The 14153-nt window shown below is 60.7% G+C and overlaps 1 protein-coding gene across 6 annotated transcripts in view; it reads right to left on the bottom strand.

Annotated features, from left to right (window-relative positions):
* The window catches only part of LOC122389305 (serine/threonine-protein kinase tricornered-like), a 70601-nt gene that overhangs the window by 17267 nt on the left and 39181 nt on the right, over positions 1–14153 (bottom strand). For all 6 annotated transcript variants that reach the window (XM_043381215.1, XM_043381223.1, XM_043381206.1 and 3 more), the window contains one exon: positions 3433–3607. In XM_043381215.1, the coding sequence (XP_043237150.1) occupies positions 3433–3607 (175 nt within the window). The remainder of the gene's footprint in view (positions 1–3432; positions 3608–14153) is intronic.

The raw sequence follows: 14153 nt of genomic DNA, 5'->3' as shown, positions 1-14153 counted from the left end.
GTTGTGTCATTTGAGGGCCAGGGATCGCTGTCATTTGTCGACTCGGCTGAGTCAAATGAGAACGTTCAGCTTTACATTCGTGAAGCCATATGAAGTTCGTCGGACTTTCTGCCAACATTGAACATGCACTTAGGAGCGTCGGAATTGGAAAACTAAAAACGCTGCTTGTGCAGAGGTATTAGTCGCTTGAAACGTTATCAAAGTTTCAGAAATGTTGCAAGATGCTAATGAACAATTCTGTTGACAAAGTACCAGGTGGGAAATCGTCGCTCAATTCCCAGCACAAGATTCAATTAAAGTTACACTAATGGGTCTCCAAACTTCCAGCCCCAGGAGCCAATTATGACCGGCCAACTCGACCACCTTTCATCCTGTGCCGCCGGCTCTGCACATTAACCCGCGCCCCAGTGGCGGTCTCAGCCAACTTCGCCCTAGTGAGGGGGGCATATGTTACCACCCACCTCTTACTCAAAAACTAAGAGGGCTAGAAAGACGCGGTAAAAAGCAGTCGATAGCTCTCAATGCGTACGTTTGAAAGTATTTCAGTCATTTTTCACCTTAGAGCAATATTGGGGTCACCAGAGGTCATCAAAGGTCAAAATTTGCCAATTGTCATTATATTTTTCAGAAAATATGCCGTTATCTCAGGAACTTTGGTAGCTAGAAAAACGCATGGAAGAGCAAACGATAGCTTTTGAACTCTTCTTTTGAAAAGGTCATTATCAATATTGACCTCAGGTCAACGGTTTATCCTCCAGAGGGCAAAAACTCCAAAAATAGCTGTTTTTACGAAAAGTGTTTTTCGACAATAACTTTCGACTAAAAAAAGCCACGACATTTCTATTGCCAGAATCGTGTTCCCCTCTCCGAGACGCGTCGAATGAACTATAATTTGACCTTGAAAGGTCAACTTGAAAATTTGACCTCAGGTCAAGGTCATGACCTTACCGGAAAAGGTCATTCTGCATATCAGTCGATGCGTCTCAACAAGACAAACACAATGAGACCATCCCCAGCGTTCTATCTCTTTCCAATCGCGAGTTATTGGCAAAAAAACTGTTTGTAGCCTCAAGTGACCTCGGATGACCTGTCTAGAGGCTATCAGCAAAAATGACACCTTGGTCATCACGAGTGGACTAAATGATTGTGATTCTGAAATATTTGGACTGTTCCGATGCGTACACACGGATCTAGAGGCATTTTCATTTTTCTCCATTGACTTGTAATGGAAAGGTCACGCCACTGACCTGACCTTAGGTCACGGATATAAAAAATCCGAGATATACAAATTGTAGGGGCCCATAACAGCATGCAATCCACCAAGTTTCAAACCTTTCTGACAAACACTGCAGGCTGGACATGATTGCAAACTTTTTTTTAGGCTTGGTCAGTTAACTTGACCTGGTGACCTGACCTGACATGACCTGGGATCAAAAATTTCACACATTGTCCAAAATTGATGTACCAAAAGCTACTCCAAGCGGCGCGGCGCTACGCGCCGCGGTTTTTTATTCACACGCAAAAAACGAGACAGGGTGGTAACATATGCCCCCCCCCCCACTGGGGCGAAGGTTAAGTAGCCGAAATGAGGCGGTCGACGGTGGCCAGTCGGCCGGGTAGCCACCACTGGTCGGCGTCTCACTGGACCGGGCAGGGGAGACTCGGAGAGGTGTGAGACATGTCAGCCATCTGCCGATCGCCGTTACACGTATGTAGGTCCGAAAGTCGCCGCCTACCGCTGAGTAGGCTCAGCTACCCCGCTCAGCTTTGACTGGTTTCATCAGCCGCACCGTCCCGCTACTCCACTTGTCTGCGAGTCACTTGGACTCTGCGTTATACTCGGGCTGACTCCATTTGGCTCTGCTCCGGAATCAGCTGGACTGGCCGCTGGTAGTGGTCCAGTGGCAGCGGTGGCCGCAGGGGCGACCCTCTGTCCACACTTTTCACCAGCAGAGGTCTGATAAGGACGTCTCCCTCCGCCAGTCTGTCGTTCTATGATGCCCGGGTGGCCGCTCCCAGCTTCATCAGTTTCGACGCCACTGTTTGCTTTGCGCTCCGTCGGACAGCCTGTTTATAAATATCTCATCTTTCTGCGCCGTGACGGGGTCCGTGGCAGCGGCTAGCCCGTTCGTTGCCAGATTAGATCCGCCGGTATTTGATCTGTATGTGTGACGTGGGCGCTAACTATCCCCATCAACAGCTGTTCGGCACATCCCAGCCGCGGAGTAAACGGAGAGTACTGACCCGTATCCACCGGTCCCGCCTCCCGAGCCGCTGAGTGACGGTCGGTCAGTCCCACCGACCACAAAGGACCTCCTTCACTAATAGTTTCGGCCATTAAAGCTGGACCCAGACGCCGCCAATTATCCGATTTGTCGGTGGACACGCCGGGCTGCTCGGCTGAGCCGCTCCAATGGCTGTCCCCCGCCGCGGAGCCGGTGGCAGCTCCGACCTTCTGCGAGCCCCCGCCGAGCTGCCGGTGACCCAGAGCGGCCCAAGGTCAGCGCCCGCCGCCCCCGCCCCCGCCCGGCGGCCGCCCTCCGCCGGGGTGGCATCGATCAGCAGTCGCCTGCAATGCGGCTCCGCCCCAGCCCTTCCTTCTGCGAACGGGCCGGGCCGACATGCATACACAGCATACGGTACGTGGCCGCCAGGCGACGCCGCCACGCCCCTCCCGTCCGTCTTGGTCCCCCCCCCCCCTCCCGTCCGTCCCGTCCCCCCCCCCCGTCCCCGCCCCTCCATCCACTTGAACCGTTCGTCGCGGCGCCTCGACTAGCCGCTCGACTCAGCGACGCCAACGCTCCGCCGACTGACAGTTCTGGCAACAGTCAGAGCCGACATGCCGGACGAACGAACGGACAGGGGATAGACGGACAGCAGAGGGGCTTCCATTATCGGTAGCCCCTTCCATCATCGCCACTCTGACGTCAGACCAGTCCGCCATTGTCACCCCATTGACGTTATGGCGTCACAGGACGTCACAGGACGTCACAGGACACGTCACACCTCCCGTTACGCGGCGTGTCACGACGGCACTTCATCACCAGCATCGACCGACATCGTCAGAGCCGGAGATCAGATCAGCCGAGATGGTCAGAGCGCGACGACAGCCGATGACGTGGGAAATATGGGACGGCGCCGCTCTCCCGCTGTTGTGTCACCCACCGACCGCGGTCCTGATTCACTCAGAGCAGTCGCCGAGGACGAGATGACAGCCAGAGACAAGCTGATGATCGGAGCTTCAGAGCCTTGATCAGAGCAAGGAGCGAGGGAAGACACTGGTCGCGGTTGACCTGGTTAACCAAGGAGACTCCAACTGACTGCACATGAAACTCCCAGCACGCTGCCACTCCAGTCTCCGATCACAACCAGGATCACGAGCTACCTTCCATCGTAACACACAGCTCACGGCTCCCTGTCGCCCGCGCTCACCTCTCCGAAGGCGCCCTTGCCGATGACTTTGATGGGTGTGAAGTCCTCGACTCCGAGCCGGGCCCGTTTCAGCCTCAGGAACTCTGTCTCTTTGACGGCGTGCTGCTGGCGCTTCTCCACCTTCTGCGACTCGGAGAGACCCTCCTCCTGCATCGACTGCTCCAGCCGCGTGTGCCTGAGGGAAGAACGGGTCAGGTCATGTCAGGTCAGGTTAAGACCGGCGAGGTCCGAAGGGCACGTAGGGGACAATGAGAAGAGGTCGATGAGGTGTATTTTGAATCCAGATGTCTCAAAGAGTTAAGATTGGATCCGCAATATGAAGACAGTAGAAAGGCAAGGCAAATGCTGTCTATCGATATTGTCTTAAGAGCAAGACGCAAGAAGGAATTAAATCTATCCACGCATTCTCCCGGCGCGACTGGCACCGCACAGTCATTCAGTCCCCGCAGAGCAGTGTCCGGTCCATTGACGCAGTTCTGGGCGCGGCAGGAGTCGGGATGGCCGGCCCGTTGGTGACCTCTGACCTCGGCCAGCCCGTTGGTGGAGGAGCTGCCAGGCACAATCATCCGGACGGACAGCCCAGCGGCCGGCGCTGGGCTGAGGCCGCATGGACACACATCCGGCACCAGGATACCAACGAAGGAGTGGAGGTGGGCTTGGTCCACCTTACAGAGCTAAATCCAGCGCAGCCCATCCCAAACTAACACAACCCGATCCGAGCCGACGTGGCAGTCACGGCCGGCGCGGCGCTCCCAGAATGCGTCCATGACACGGCGATGGTTGAGCCTCGGACGATCGGTCCGGCCGCGGCGCGCCGGTTCGCTCTATAAAGCCGTCGGTCCGCGGACGGTAACGGTGTCCGCCGGCCGCCGCAGAGGCCATCACGGAGCGCCACGGACGGCACGGCGGGCACGGCGCGCGAGCCATGCGCGGATCGGACGGCTGACATAAGCGCCATGCCAGGAATCGTCCTCACGAGGTGACTCCGGAATAGCATGGGTAACTCAGCTACTTTCAGTCATACATCTACATCATAGTTTGTGACATACAAAACCCTACCTCCAGGCTCCCAACAAACTACACCATGCATTACTGCACCGTGACAATAGCCCTGGCATATCGAGCTGGCATTTTCCGCGGCCTGTTAGCTCGGCCCCCTCCGTCCCTCCCTGTAACGGTCACGGCCACCATTGATCGTCGCCTCCCGGTCGGTCGGCACACAGACATGAATCAGGTTCGATCAGGGCCGCCGTCGCTGCGTCCTCCCACCTCCTCCCACGGGAGGAGGCCGGGAGCGGAGGTGTGTGTGGGGCTGGAGCTCCCTGGGACGGTCGGCCGGCCGTCGGATGAAGTGAGACGTCGGCGGGAGGGTGGGGACAGAGTGACGTCTCGCCCTGACCTCGACCGGCCGATAGAGGGACGTCTCACCTCGACCTCGACCGGGCGGCGTACTCCGGAGATGAGGCGCCCATTGAGGGGAAATGGAACGACGTCGGCCGCGCAGCCCCGCAGCCGCTCTGCCGTGTGCAGTCCTACTCGATGGGCCTGGCTGTCGGCTATTTTTTCTAACGTTCAATAGTTACGTAATAACCTAAATAAAGCAATCACCACGCTCCACCAAAAAATGCAAATATCCCCAGAAGGCATATGATCACCAGTCATGCGTGAATCATCCAAAGTCCACGGCCGCGGCCGCCGCTGTATCGTATGGCCGGAGAAATAGCCAAACATCCGTACGCCAGCCATGCGAGACGCCGTTGATTACATTGGCCGATATTGCGTCCCGTCCGCGCCGTCTCCGTCCCGTCTGCTGGGCTGGCCAGATGTCGCTGGCGCTGCCCCACCGAACCAATGCTCCACATCGTGAATGTTACAGTATCTCCCTCCGGCCGACGCCATCGATCTGTGAATGACCAGCCTTTTGCAGTCTGTCATAATACGGCCTCCACCATATACAAAATTGACCACATTCAGCCGCCCGCTGTTGACCTGACACTGAGATACCGCATCGTCAGCATGTGATCCAGAATCGGTGATCGACGCGGCCCGAGGAGGCCGTGTCAAGGTCGGGCTGGCTGGGTGGAGGCGGCGGCTGCGGCCGGCCGCCCGTGTGCTAAGTGAGCGGCCGCGGCCCGCACGGTCGTAACACCACCGAGCGGGTATACGATCCGGCCGCGGCACCCGCACCGCTGTGTTGCGAAACGGCTGGATATTTATAGCAGCGGGCACCGAGATTGTTATGATCTATTATGCCATGACATCACGCGGCGAGCGTTACGATCTCGATACCAATCGCAATTTGGGGATCAGGTAGATGGATGCACTATGAAGTTATACCGTCAGATAACACGAAACCGCACTGATGGTCGTTTGGTGTGCGGCCGAAATCATTACAATCGGTATCCTGAGAATAATAAACCGTTGCTTCATCAAATCACGAAATCTCGCCGGGCCATCGGGGCCGTGAATCGTTATCGTGCTATCGGAGCCAGCCGGGCGCGTCGGGACGAACTCTGGCCCGGCTCTGCGGCAGCCTGATGTCGCTCCATCGCCCGCCGCGCCGGACAGAAGGATGGATCGCGGCACCGCGCCGGCCGAATACAACTGACGTAACCGGGCGTCTGTGTCCCACCCGAACCGGACCGGCCGGCCCAGATACAGGTCAGGTCGGGACCACTGGTCACCGCCCGGGGACCAGGGCAGACCGGGACCGGTCCCCGTCACCTCAGACACCCGCCCGAGGACCTCCGAGACCCTGCGGCTGCTCCCCGAGCCGCGTCAGCCATGCCGGCGCCCAGATGCCGCCCAGATAGCAGCGCTCCAACGATCCGTCACATGGAATCGAAAGGAAGTCGGCCGACTACTTTTACGTCCGTGCCCCGGAGCGGCTGTGTACGACATCGGCGGGCGCTGTCGCCGGCCGAGGGCGGCTCAGACCGGCCGGTCAGGAACTACGACACCGTCCCGGGCCGGTTATGATAATGGGCCGTGTGATAGCGGCCCGGCGGCCGGCGCGCGCACATGGTCCGCCGGTGTGCACGGTAAGCACAGTGTGCCGGGGGTGCACGGTGCAGGGCGGCTGGTGAAATCCGGCCGTAACCGCCGCCCACATTATACACCCCGAGTGGAGCTGCACCTGCGGGCATGAGTCGCAGTCGGCCGACTGATGCAGATGGGGGCTATACTACACCATCATCAGTCAGTGTACGGACGGCGCATACGGTCCGAGCATGAGAGACACAGCACACCGCCCCCAAGTCGGGCACAGCGAGCGCGGCAGTCGCACGGGACTGACTCGTGCAGTTCCACAGCCTTGCTAGTGGTACTCGAGGGTGCTACGACTGCCGCCTCCCGGACACCTCCCTGGAGCGGCGACCGGCCGACGGTCCCGCGGCCGGAAACGGCAGACAAAAGCCGGCGCCGTCACGAACGTGCCGTGACCGTGACGAGAGGCGTAACGGTGCGGCGCCAGTCGGCACCAGCCGCCGCGGCCCGGCCCACAGGTCACGCGCCCAACCGAGTCAGACACGATGATAGACAATGTTTCTCGGACTCGCCCAGTTCACTCCGAAAACCAGCGACCGTCACCTTTACAGCGCTGTCAGCAAACTGGGTAACGGTTGGCTGGCTTCCGAGTGACACGGCGTTAATTACCGTCACAGAGCGACCTGGGACGGGACTTCTCGTAGGAAACTGTTCTGTGAAGCCCTCTGCGGTTGGCTGTGTAACGCTCCCAGAACCAATCGTCTAGATTGACGCAGCAACGCGCCTATATCTGAACATCCGGTGACCGGTGCGGTGGGCCGGAGGCTGTGACGGCGGGGGACAGACTCAGCGGAGATGACGCACGCAGCTCCGTCTGAACATCCTGACCTCTCCGTCACCGGCGCAGCTCTACAGCGCGCCGCTCCGACACCCGGGACCTGTCTCTGCCTGTCGCGACCCCAGCAGATCGGAGCGGACCCCGCGACCGGCGTCCACACCGGAACAGCTTGCGGCGACGCTGCCAAAGCCTTGACCGCAGTGGCGTCACTCCGTCCGGCCACTTCCTCTGGACACCATCCGCTCATGACACCCGACAAAGGCAGGAGTGGGGAGAGCATCACGCCACAGCCCAGAGGTGCCGGCCGACCAGCCCACTTACAGCTGAGCTATCGCGCTGGTCCGTTCAGCCCATAACTCCGGCACCGGCGGGCCGTTCGAGCCACGCACGGCGCAGTCGCGGCGCGGCGTCGGCACGACCGGCCGCCGGCCCTGTAACCCGCTGACCTCTGGAGCCGTGAGGCGCTGTCTGCCGTTACCCGGCTCCATCGCTCTCACAGCGCCGCCGGCGCCGCGAAATCACGGCCACCGCGGCGCCCCACGGCTGGCCCGCCGACGGAGAAAGCTGCCCGTCCCGCCTGATGCAAGGTGTGCAGCAGCCAGTCTGTGCAGGCAGCCACACCACACACAGGTGCAACCGGAGCCGGCCGGCGCGGCGCCAACACGGGCGCCGACACCCGGCCGCCGGCGGCGCTCGGTAACAGAGCCGCCCGCGCAGCTGCGCACGCACAGTGGACAAACAGAGACCACGTGCACGGCGCCGCGGGCGGTCTGCAGCGCGCCGCCTCCCTGCACGGCCCGGGGTAAAGTTCACCTCGGCAGCGGCTGGCCGGGAAGTTCCAGTGCTATCGGGCCCCGGCGCGGCTGTGTGCCGCCCGATAGGCCCGGGCGCACGGCAGTGGCGGCGCCACCATAGGGGCAGGGGTGGCAGCCTGCCACCCCTGCCGCGAGGTAGGGGTGGCATTGCCACCCCTGAAATATAGGACAAATTTGAAACGTCACCGACGTTTCAAAAAAAAAGAAAGAAAACACCCCTGACTCGCATACCTACTGCATAGTCTTAACTATTCGAGGCCCCTTTGACCTTTAAGTCTACACTACATACAGGAGGCCCTTTTACACGTGGGAAGTTATCTAAGAGGCCTTTGCGTCACACAGGAGCCCTGTGCCCGCATAGGAGGCCCCTGTATCCGCGCCCTCACAGAAGGCCCCTGGGCCCTGGGCCCGCACAGGAGGCCCCTCTGCCCAAATAGAAGGCCCTTTGCCCACAGGAGACCACTGTGCCCGCATAGGAGGCCCCTGTGCCCGTACAGGAGGCCCCTGGGCCCTGGGCCCGCACAGGAGGCCCCTCTGCCCAAATAGAAGGCCCTTTGCCCACAGGAGACCACTGTGCCCGCATAGGAGGCCCCTGTGCCCATACAGGAGGCCCCTGTGCCCGCTCAGGAGGCCTCTGTGTCTGCTCAGGAGGTCCCTGTACCCGCACAGGAGGCCCCTCTGCCCAAATAGGAGGCCCCTTTGTCCACAGGAGACCCCTATCCCTATGCCCGCACAGGAGGCCCTTTTGCCCACAGGAGACCCCTGTGCCCGCACAGGAGGCCCCTGTGCCCACACAGAAGGCGTCTGTACTCACACAGGAGGCCCTATGCCCGCACAGGAGGACCCTGTGCCCGTACAGAATGCCCCTGTGCCCGCTCAGGAGGTCCCTGTGCCCGCACAGGAGGCCCCTGTGCCCGCACAGGAAGCCCTTCTGCCCAAATAGGAGGCCCCTGTGTCCGCACAGGAGGCCCCTTGCCCAAAGAGGAGGCCCCTTTGCTCACAGGGGACCCCTATCCCTATGCCCGCACAGGAGGCCCCTGTGCCCACACAGAAGGCCCCTGTGCTCACACAGGAGGCCCCTCTGCACGCACAGGAGGACTTTGTGTCCGTACAGAATGCTCAGGAGGCCCCTGTGCCCGCACAAGAGGCCCCTGTGCCTTAATAGGAGGCCCCTGTGAACGCACAGGAGGCCCCTCTGCCCAAATAGGAGGCCCCTGTGCCCGCACAGGGGCCCCTGTGCCCACACAGGAGGCTCCTGTGTCCGTACAGGAGGCCCCTGTACCCGCTTAGGAGGCCCCTGTGCCCGCTCAGGAGGTCCCTGTTCCCGCACAGGAGGCCCCTCTGCCCAAATAGGAGGCCCCTTTGCCCACAGGGGACCCTTATCCCTATGCCCGCACAGGAGGCCCCTGTGCTCACACAGGAGGCCCCTCTGCCCGCACAGGAGGACCCTGTGCCCTACAGAATGCCCCTGTGGCCGCTCAGGAGGTTCCTGTACCCGCACAGGAGGCCCCTGTGCCTTAAAGTGACCATCCCACCTGAACATTAGTTTTGAGTTGAGATAGCCAAATTGCTGGCCATGGCCTGCGCCCTGCAAATACCGGTTTGGGCACTCACAAGTCACAACATCGAAAAATGCTTTAGTTCGGAGATATGGAATTTCAAACTTGCAGTTTTCGGATTCTAAGGGGCTAATGCATTGAGATGCCCCCTTAGAATTTGTGACGTCAGCGGTGATCTAACGATTTTAAAACCTTATACTAACATCTTTTTGCAGCAGTGGTGGTAGGTATATGCTATTTGCGCCCAACATCTGCCGCAAACGCCGCACTTCCAAAATGAAGTCGCTAGGAACAGCGGAGATCCCAAAAAGTAAACAAAAGTAAAAGTCTACTATCTTGAAAACCGGTGAATATTTTTCGGTGAACTTTGGTAAATATTCGTTTTTGCTCTTTCTGAACCGAGCGACATCACTTTCATGCAAATTCATTTACTTTTTTCAAAGTGGGAGGGTCCCTTTAATAGGAGGCCCCAGTGCCCACACATGAGGCCCCTCTGCCCAAATAGGAGGCCCCTGTGCCCGCACAGGAGGCCCCTGTGCCCACACAGGAGGCCGCTCTGCCCAAATAGAAGGCCCCTTTGCCCACAGGAGACCCCTGTGCCCGCCCAGGAGGCCCCTGTGCCCACACAGGAGGCCCCTGTGCCCGTAAGGAGGCCCTGTGCCCGCTCAGGAGGCCCTGTGCCCGCTCAGGAGGCCCCTGTGCCCGTAAGGAGGCCCTGTACCCGCTCAGGAGGCCCCTGTGCCCGCACAGGCACAGGGGCCTCCTTTACCCAAATAGAAGACCCCTTTGCCCACAGAAGACCCCTGTGCGCACAGGAGGCCCCTCTGCCCAAATAGGAGGCCCCTTTGCCCACAGGAGACCCCTATCCCTATGCCCGTAAAGGAGGCCCCTGTGCCCGCACAGGAGGCCCCTCTGCCCAAATACGAGGCGGCTTTGCCCACAGGAGACCCCTGTTCCCGCACAGGAGGCCTCTAAGCCCACACAGGAGGACCCTGTGGCCAAATAGGAGGCCCCTGTGCCCGCACAGGAGGCCCTATCCCTATGCCCGCACAGGAGGCCTCTTTGCCCGCACAGGAGGCCCCTTTGCCCGCACAGGAGGCCCCTTTGCCCGCACAGGAGGCCCTTGTGCTCTCACAGGAGGTACCTGTGCCCAAATAGGAGGCCCCTGTACCCGCACAGGAGGTCCCTATCCCTATGCCCGCACAGAAGAACCATGTGCCTACACAGGAGGACCCCTGTGCCCAAACAGGATCCTCTGTGCACGGCGGTGGACGACCGTATGTGACGGGGGTTCACCAAGGTAGGGTGTTAGCGAGCAAATAGGCATTTTTGATATCTTCGCAAAGACGGCCGGCGCTCGGAGCGCGGCGGTCGGTCCGCCGCGCCACGCCGCTCACATATGTGTCATCTGGCCCCTGTCCTGGTTCTCATGCCCACGTGTTGTGCGTACCACGAGGGCTGAGACGGGACGGGGGCCTGACAGTCTTCGACGGGACTCCGCCGGTGCGACACGGCCCGGTGCACGACGTGGCCGACGTGGCCTTACGTACGACGCGGCCGACGTGGCCTTGCGAGAACGCGATACGATTCAGTGAACTGCGTCTGTGACCGCCGTATTTACCCTTTTTAACCGTTTGCCTGTCAATCAAGAATAGACTTTTACATAGATGAACAATAACTTTATGGTCCTCCGGGTGACGAAAGAGAACGAGTACGAGAACGAGTGAACGATCACGAGCACGCACGAACATTTCCGTATCGAACGGGTGAACTGAACGATTCTCACGAACATTCTGGTCCTCCGGGCCGGATGTCAGTGAACTAGTGTGCGAATGGATTTACAGTGACGACGCGGTGTTGTGAACTGTGAGTACAATGTCTGACAAGCGGTCACGACATGCCAGTGATGCGAAATCACATCAAAGCCGCCGAAGCTCGTATCACACGAGGAGCGAGGCGAGCTTCAGCACGGCGTCCTCCGGTCTCAGTGAAGCCCGCCGCCGGGCTGCACTTAGCCAGCTCCAGGCGGAACAGGCCCAGCGCGCCGCCGCCGCCAAGGCTGAGCTGGCCCGGCGTCTGGCGGAGGCGGACGCGGAGCAGGCCCGGCGTCAGGCGGAGGCGCAGGCGGAGCAGGCCCGGCGTCAGGCGGAGGCGCAGGCGGAGCAGGCCCGGCGTCAGGCGGAGGCGCAGGCGGAGCAAGCCCGACAACAGGCGGACGCGCAGGCAGAGCAGTCCCGGCGGCAGGCGGAGCAGGCGGAGGCGCAGGCAGCGCTGCAAGCTCAGGCGGCGAAGGATGAAGCTGAATACCGTCAGCTGGAGCTGGAGCTGCTGGAGCAGGAGGAGCGAGGTTCGCAGCTCGCTCGTTCTTACGCTGCACCATCCGGCGCCGGCCTCCCGGTGGTTGCAACAGAGCCACCGGCGCAGGTATGCGTGTCTCGACAGACGGACGAGTCGGTCACGCGTACCCGACAGTGGCTGACTCAGTCTCAGCTACACGTGCCACCAGTGGATACGGCTCCCGTCAGCGCTGTGCCTCCACCTGCAATGCGTCTGCAGCGCCCGTCCAGTGACGACACGCGAGCGGTCCCGCATCTGCCGCGCATCACACTGGAGAAGTTCGGAGGCTCTGCCATCGAGTGGCCGCGGTGGATAGCCCTCTTCAAAGCGCTGGTACACGACCGCGCCGACCTCACCGACGTAGAACGGCTGACCTATCTGCAGACTCACCTGACGGGGCCGGCGAGAGAGTCTGTGCGGGGCATGCTCTGCGACGCCAGTCTATATAGCACTGCCCTGGGTGAGCTGGAACGAGAGTTTGGTGACCCGTCCCGTGTGATACACGCCACGATGAAAAGACTGCTCACAGCGCGGCCAGTGAAAGACGGTGACCTGTTAGCGCTCACAGAGCTGTCTCGTGAGCTCCACACCGCGGTGAGCGTCCTACAGTGTCTGCACTACGAGCACGACCTCGCTGCCGCCACGAACGTCACCACTGTGACTGGGAAGCTACCAGCCTCCCTCGCCTGGAGGTGGGGCGAGCACATGGTGGAAAATGGCATCACTCGTCCGACGCTCGTCGATCTCGACGAATGGCTTCGCCGTCATGTGTCAGCTGGTCGGTTGGCCTTGAACGTGACCACCAAGCAGCTGCCGAAGGTCGAGGCTAATGACGCTGAGTGCCGCCCAAGACGCGTGTTTACCACCGCGTCGGCGCGGACCACGCCGGCGGCTGTAAAGCGGGAGAGGACAGCTGCCATAAAGTCATCAGCGGACGGACACAGTGACTGGTGTACCATGTGTCAGCAAACACACGAGCTCCAGCACTGTGACGAATTTCTCGCGCTGACTGTGAATGAGAAGGCAGAGTTCGTCGGCAGAAACGGACTGTGCTTTAACTGCCTGGGTCGCGATCACATCAGCGCCACGTGTCCCAGTGATGCACGATGTGACGCGGAGCACTGCGGCAGGCGTCATCACACGCTGTTACACAATGGAGGACGAGTGTTTCCGCTGCGCGATTCCGATGATGGTACGCCGTCATCTGCCAAACATGTCGGCACCGCATCGGCCGAGCCTCGCAGTGATATTCTCCTGCAGGTGGTGCCCATCACCGTAAATGGGCCGGCAGGTAGCCGCACCACGAACGCACTCTTCGACCTGGGCAGTCAGGTCACACTGATCACCGACGACCTGTGTGACCGGCTCAGCATCTCGGGGCCCACCGACAAATTGGTGCTGAGTACGCTGAGTGGGACCCAAACGACGACGTCACGACGCGTATCCTTCGCCGTCGAGGCTGTGGGCGGCGACGGCAGGGCACACCGTATACGAAACGCCCAAACGACGCCGACGTTAAACGTGTCAGCCAAGGCCGTGGACTGCACAGTAGCAAAGGAGAAATGGCCGCACCTTGCCGACCTGGATCTCCCCAGCGCCATCCACGGCCCAGTGGAGGTGCTCCTGGGAACCGACGTCATCGAACTTATTGTGCCGCGGGAAGTGATCGAGGGACCGACGGGAACGCTGTGCGCCGTAAGGACGCTGTTGGGATGGACGGTGACCGGGCGGGCGTCGGAACGCTCGGTGCTCGATGGTGAACACGTTGTCAATCACGTTCGTGTCAGTGATAAAACGAGTGCGGTCGCTGACCTTCACACCCAGGAATCATCAGAGACGACCCAGTGGTGTCACGCAGCCGAGCCGCCGGGCCCGGCCGACATCTTCAGCAGAGGCGGACCGGGGACGGACCTCGCCCCCGGCGGACCGTGGATACGAGGTCCAGCTGCGCGGTCCGGCCCGGCCGCCCTCTCCGACGACGACACGAGGGTGACAGCGTGCGTCACCGAGCGAGCGGAGCCGGTCGTAAATGGCAGTGACTTCTCGCCCTGCCTCATGGACTCCGGCGGCCTGCTCAGAGTCGGTGGCCGTCGCTGGAAGCGGAAGAACACGCAGCCGCAGGATCGCTCCTGGCGACGCCGGCGGCGAGAGTGTCTCCCCGCGCACGCCGACCGCACACTGCATGTC

Source organism: Amphibalanus amphitrite, unplaced genomic scaffold, assembly GCF_019059575.1.
Source record: "Amphibalanus amphitrite isolate SeventyFive unplaced genomic scaffold, NRLGWU_Aamphi_draft 000019F_arrow, whole genome shotgun sequence".
Taxonomy (NCBI): domain Eukaryota; kingdom Metazoa; phylum Arthropoda; class Thecostraca; order Balanomorpha; family Balanidae; genus Amphibalanus; species Amphibalanus amphitrite.
Note: the sequence above shows the minus strand (reverse complement) of the source record. Positions and strands in the feature narration are given on the sequence as shown.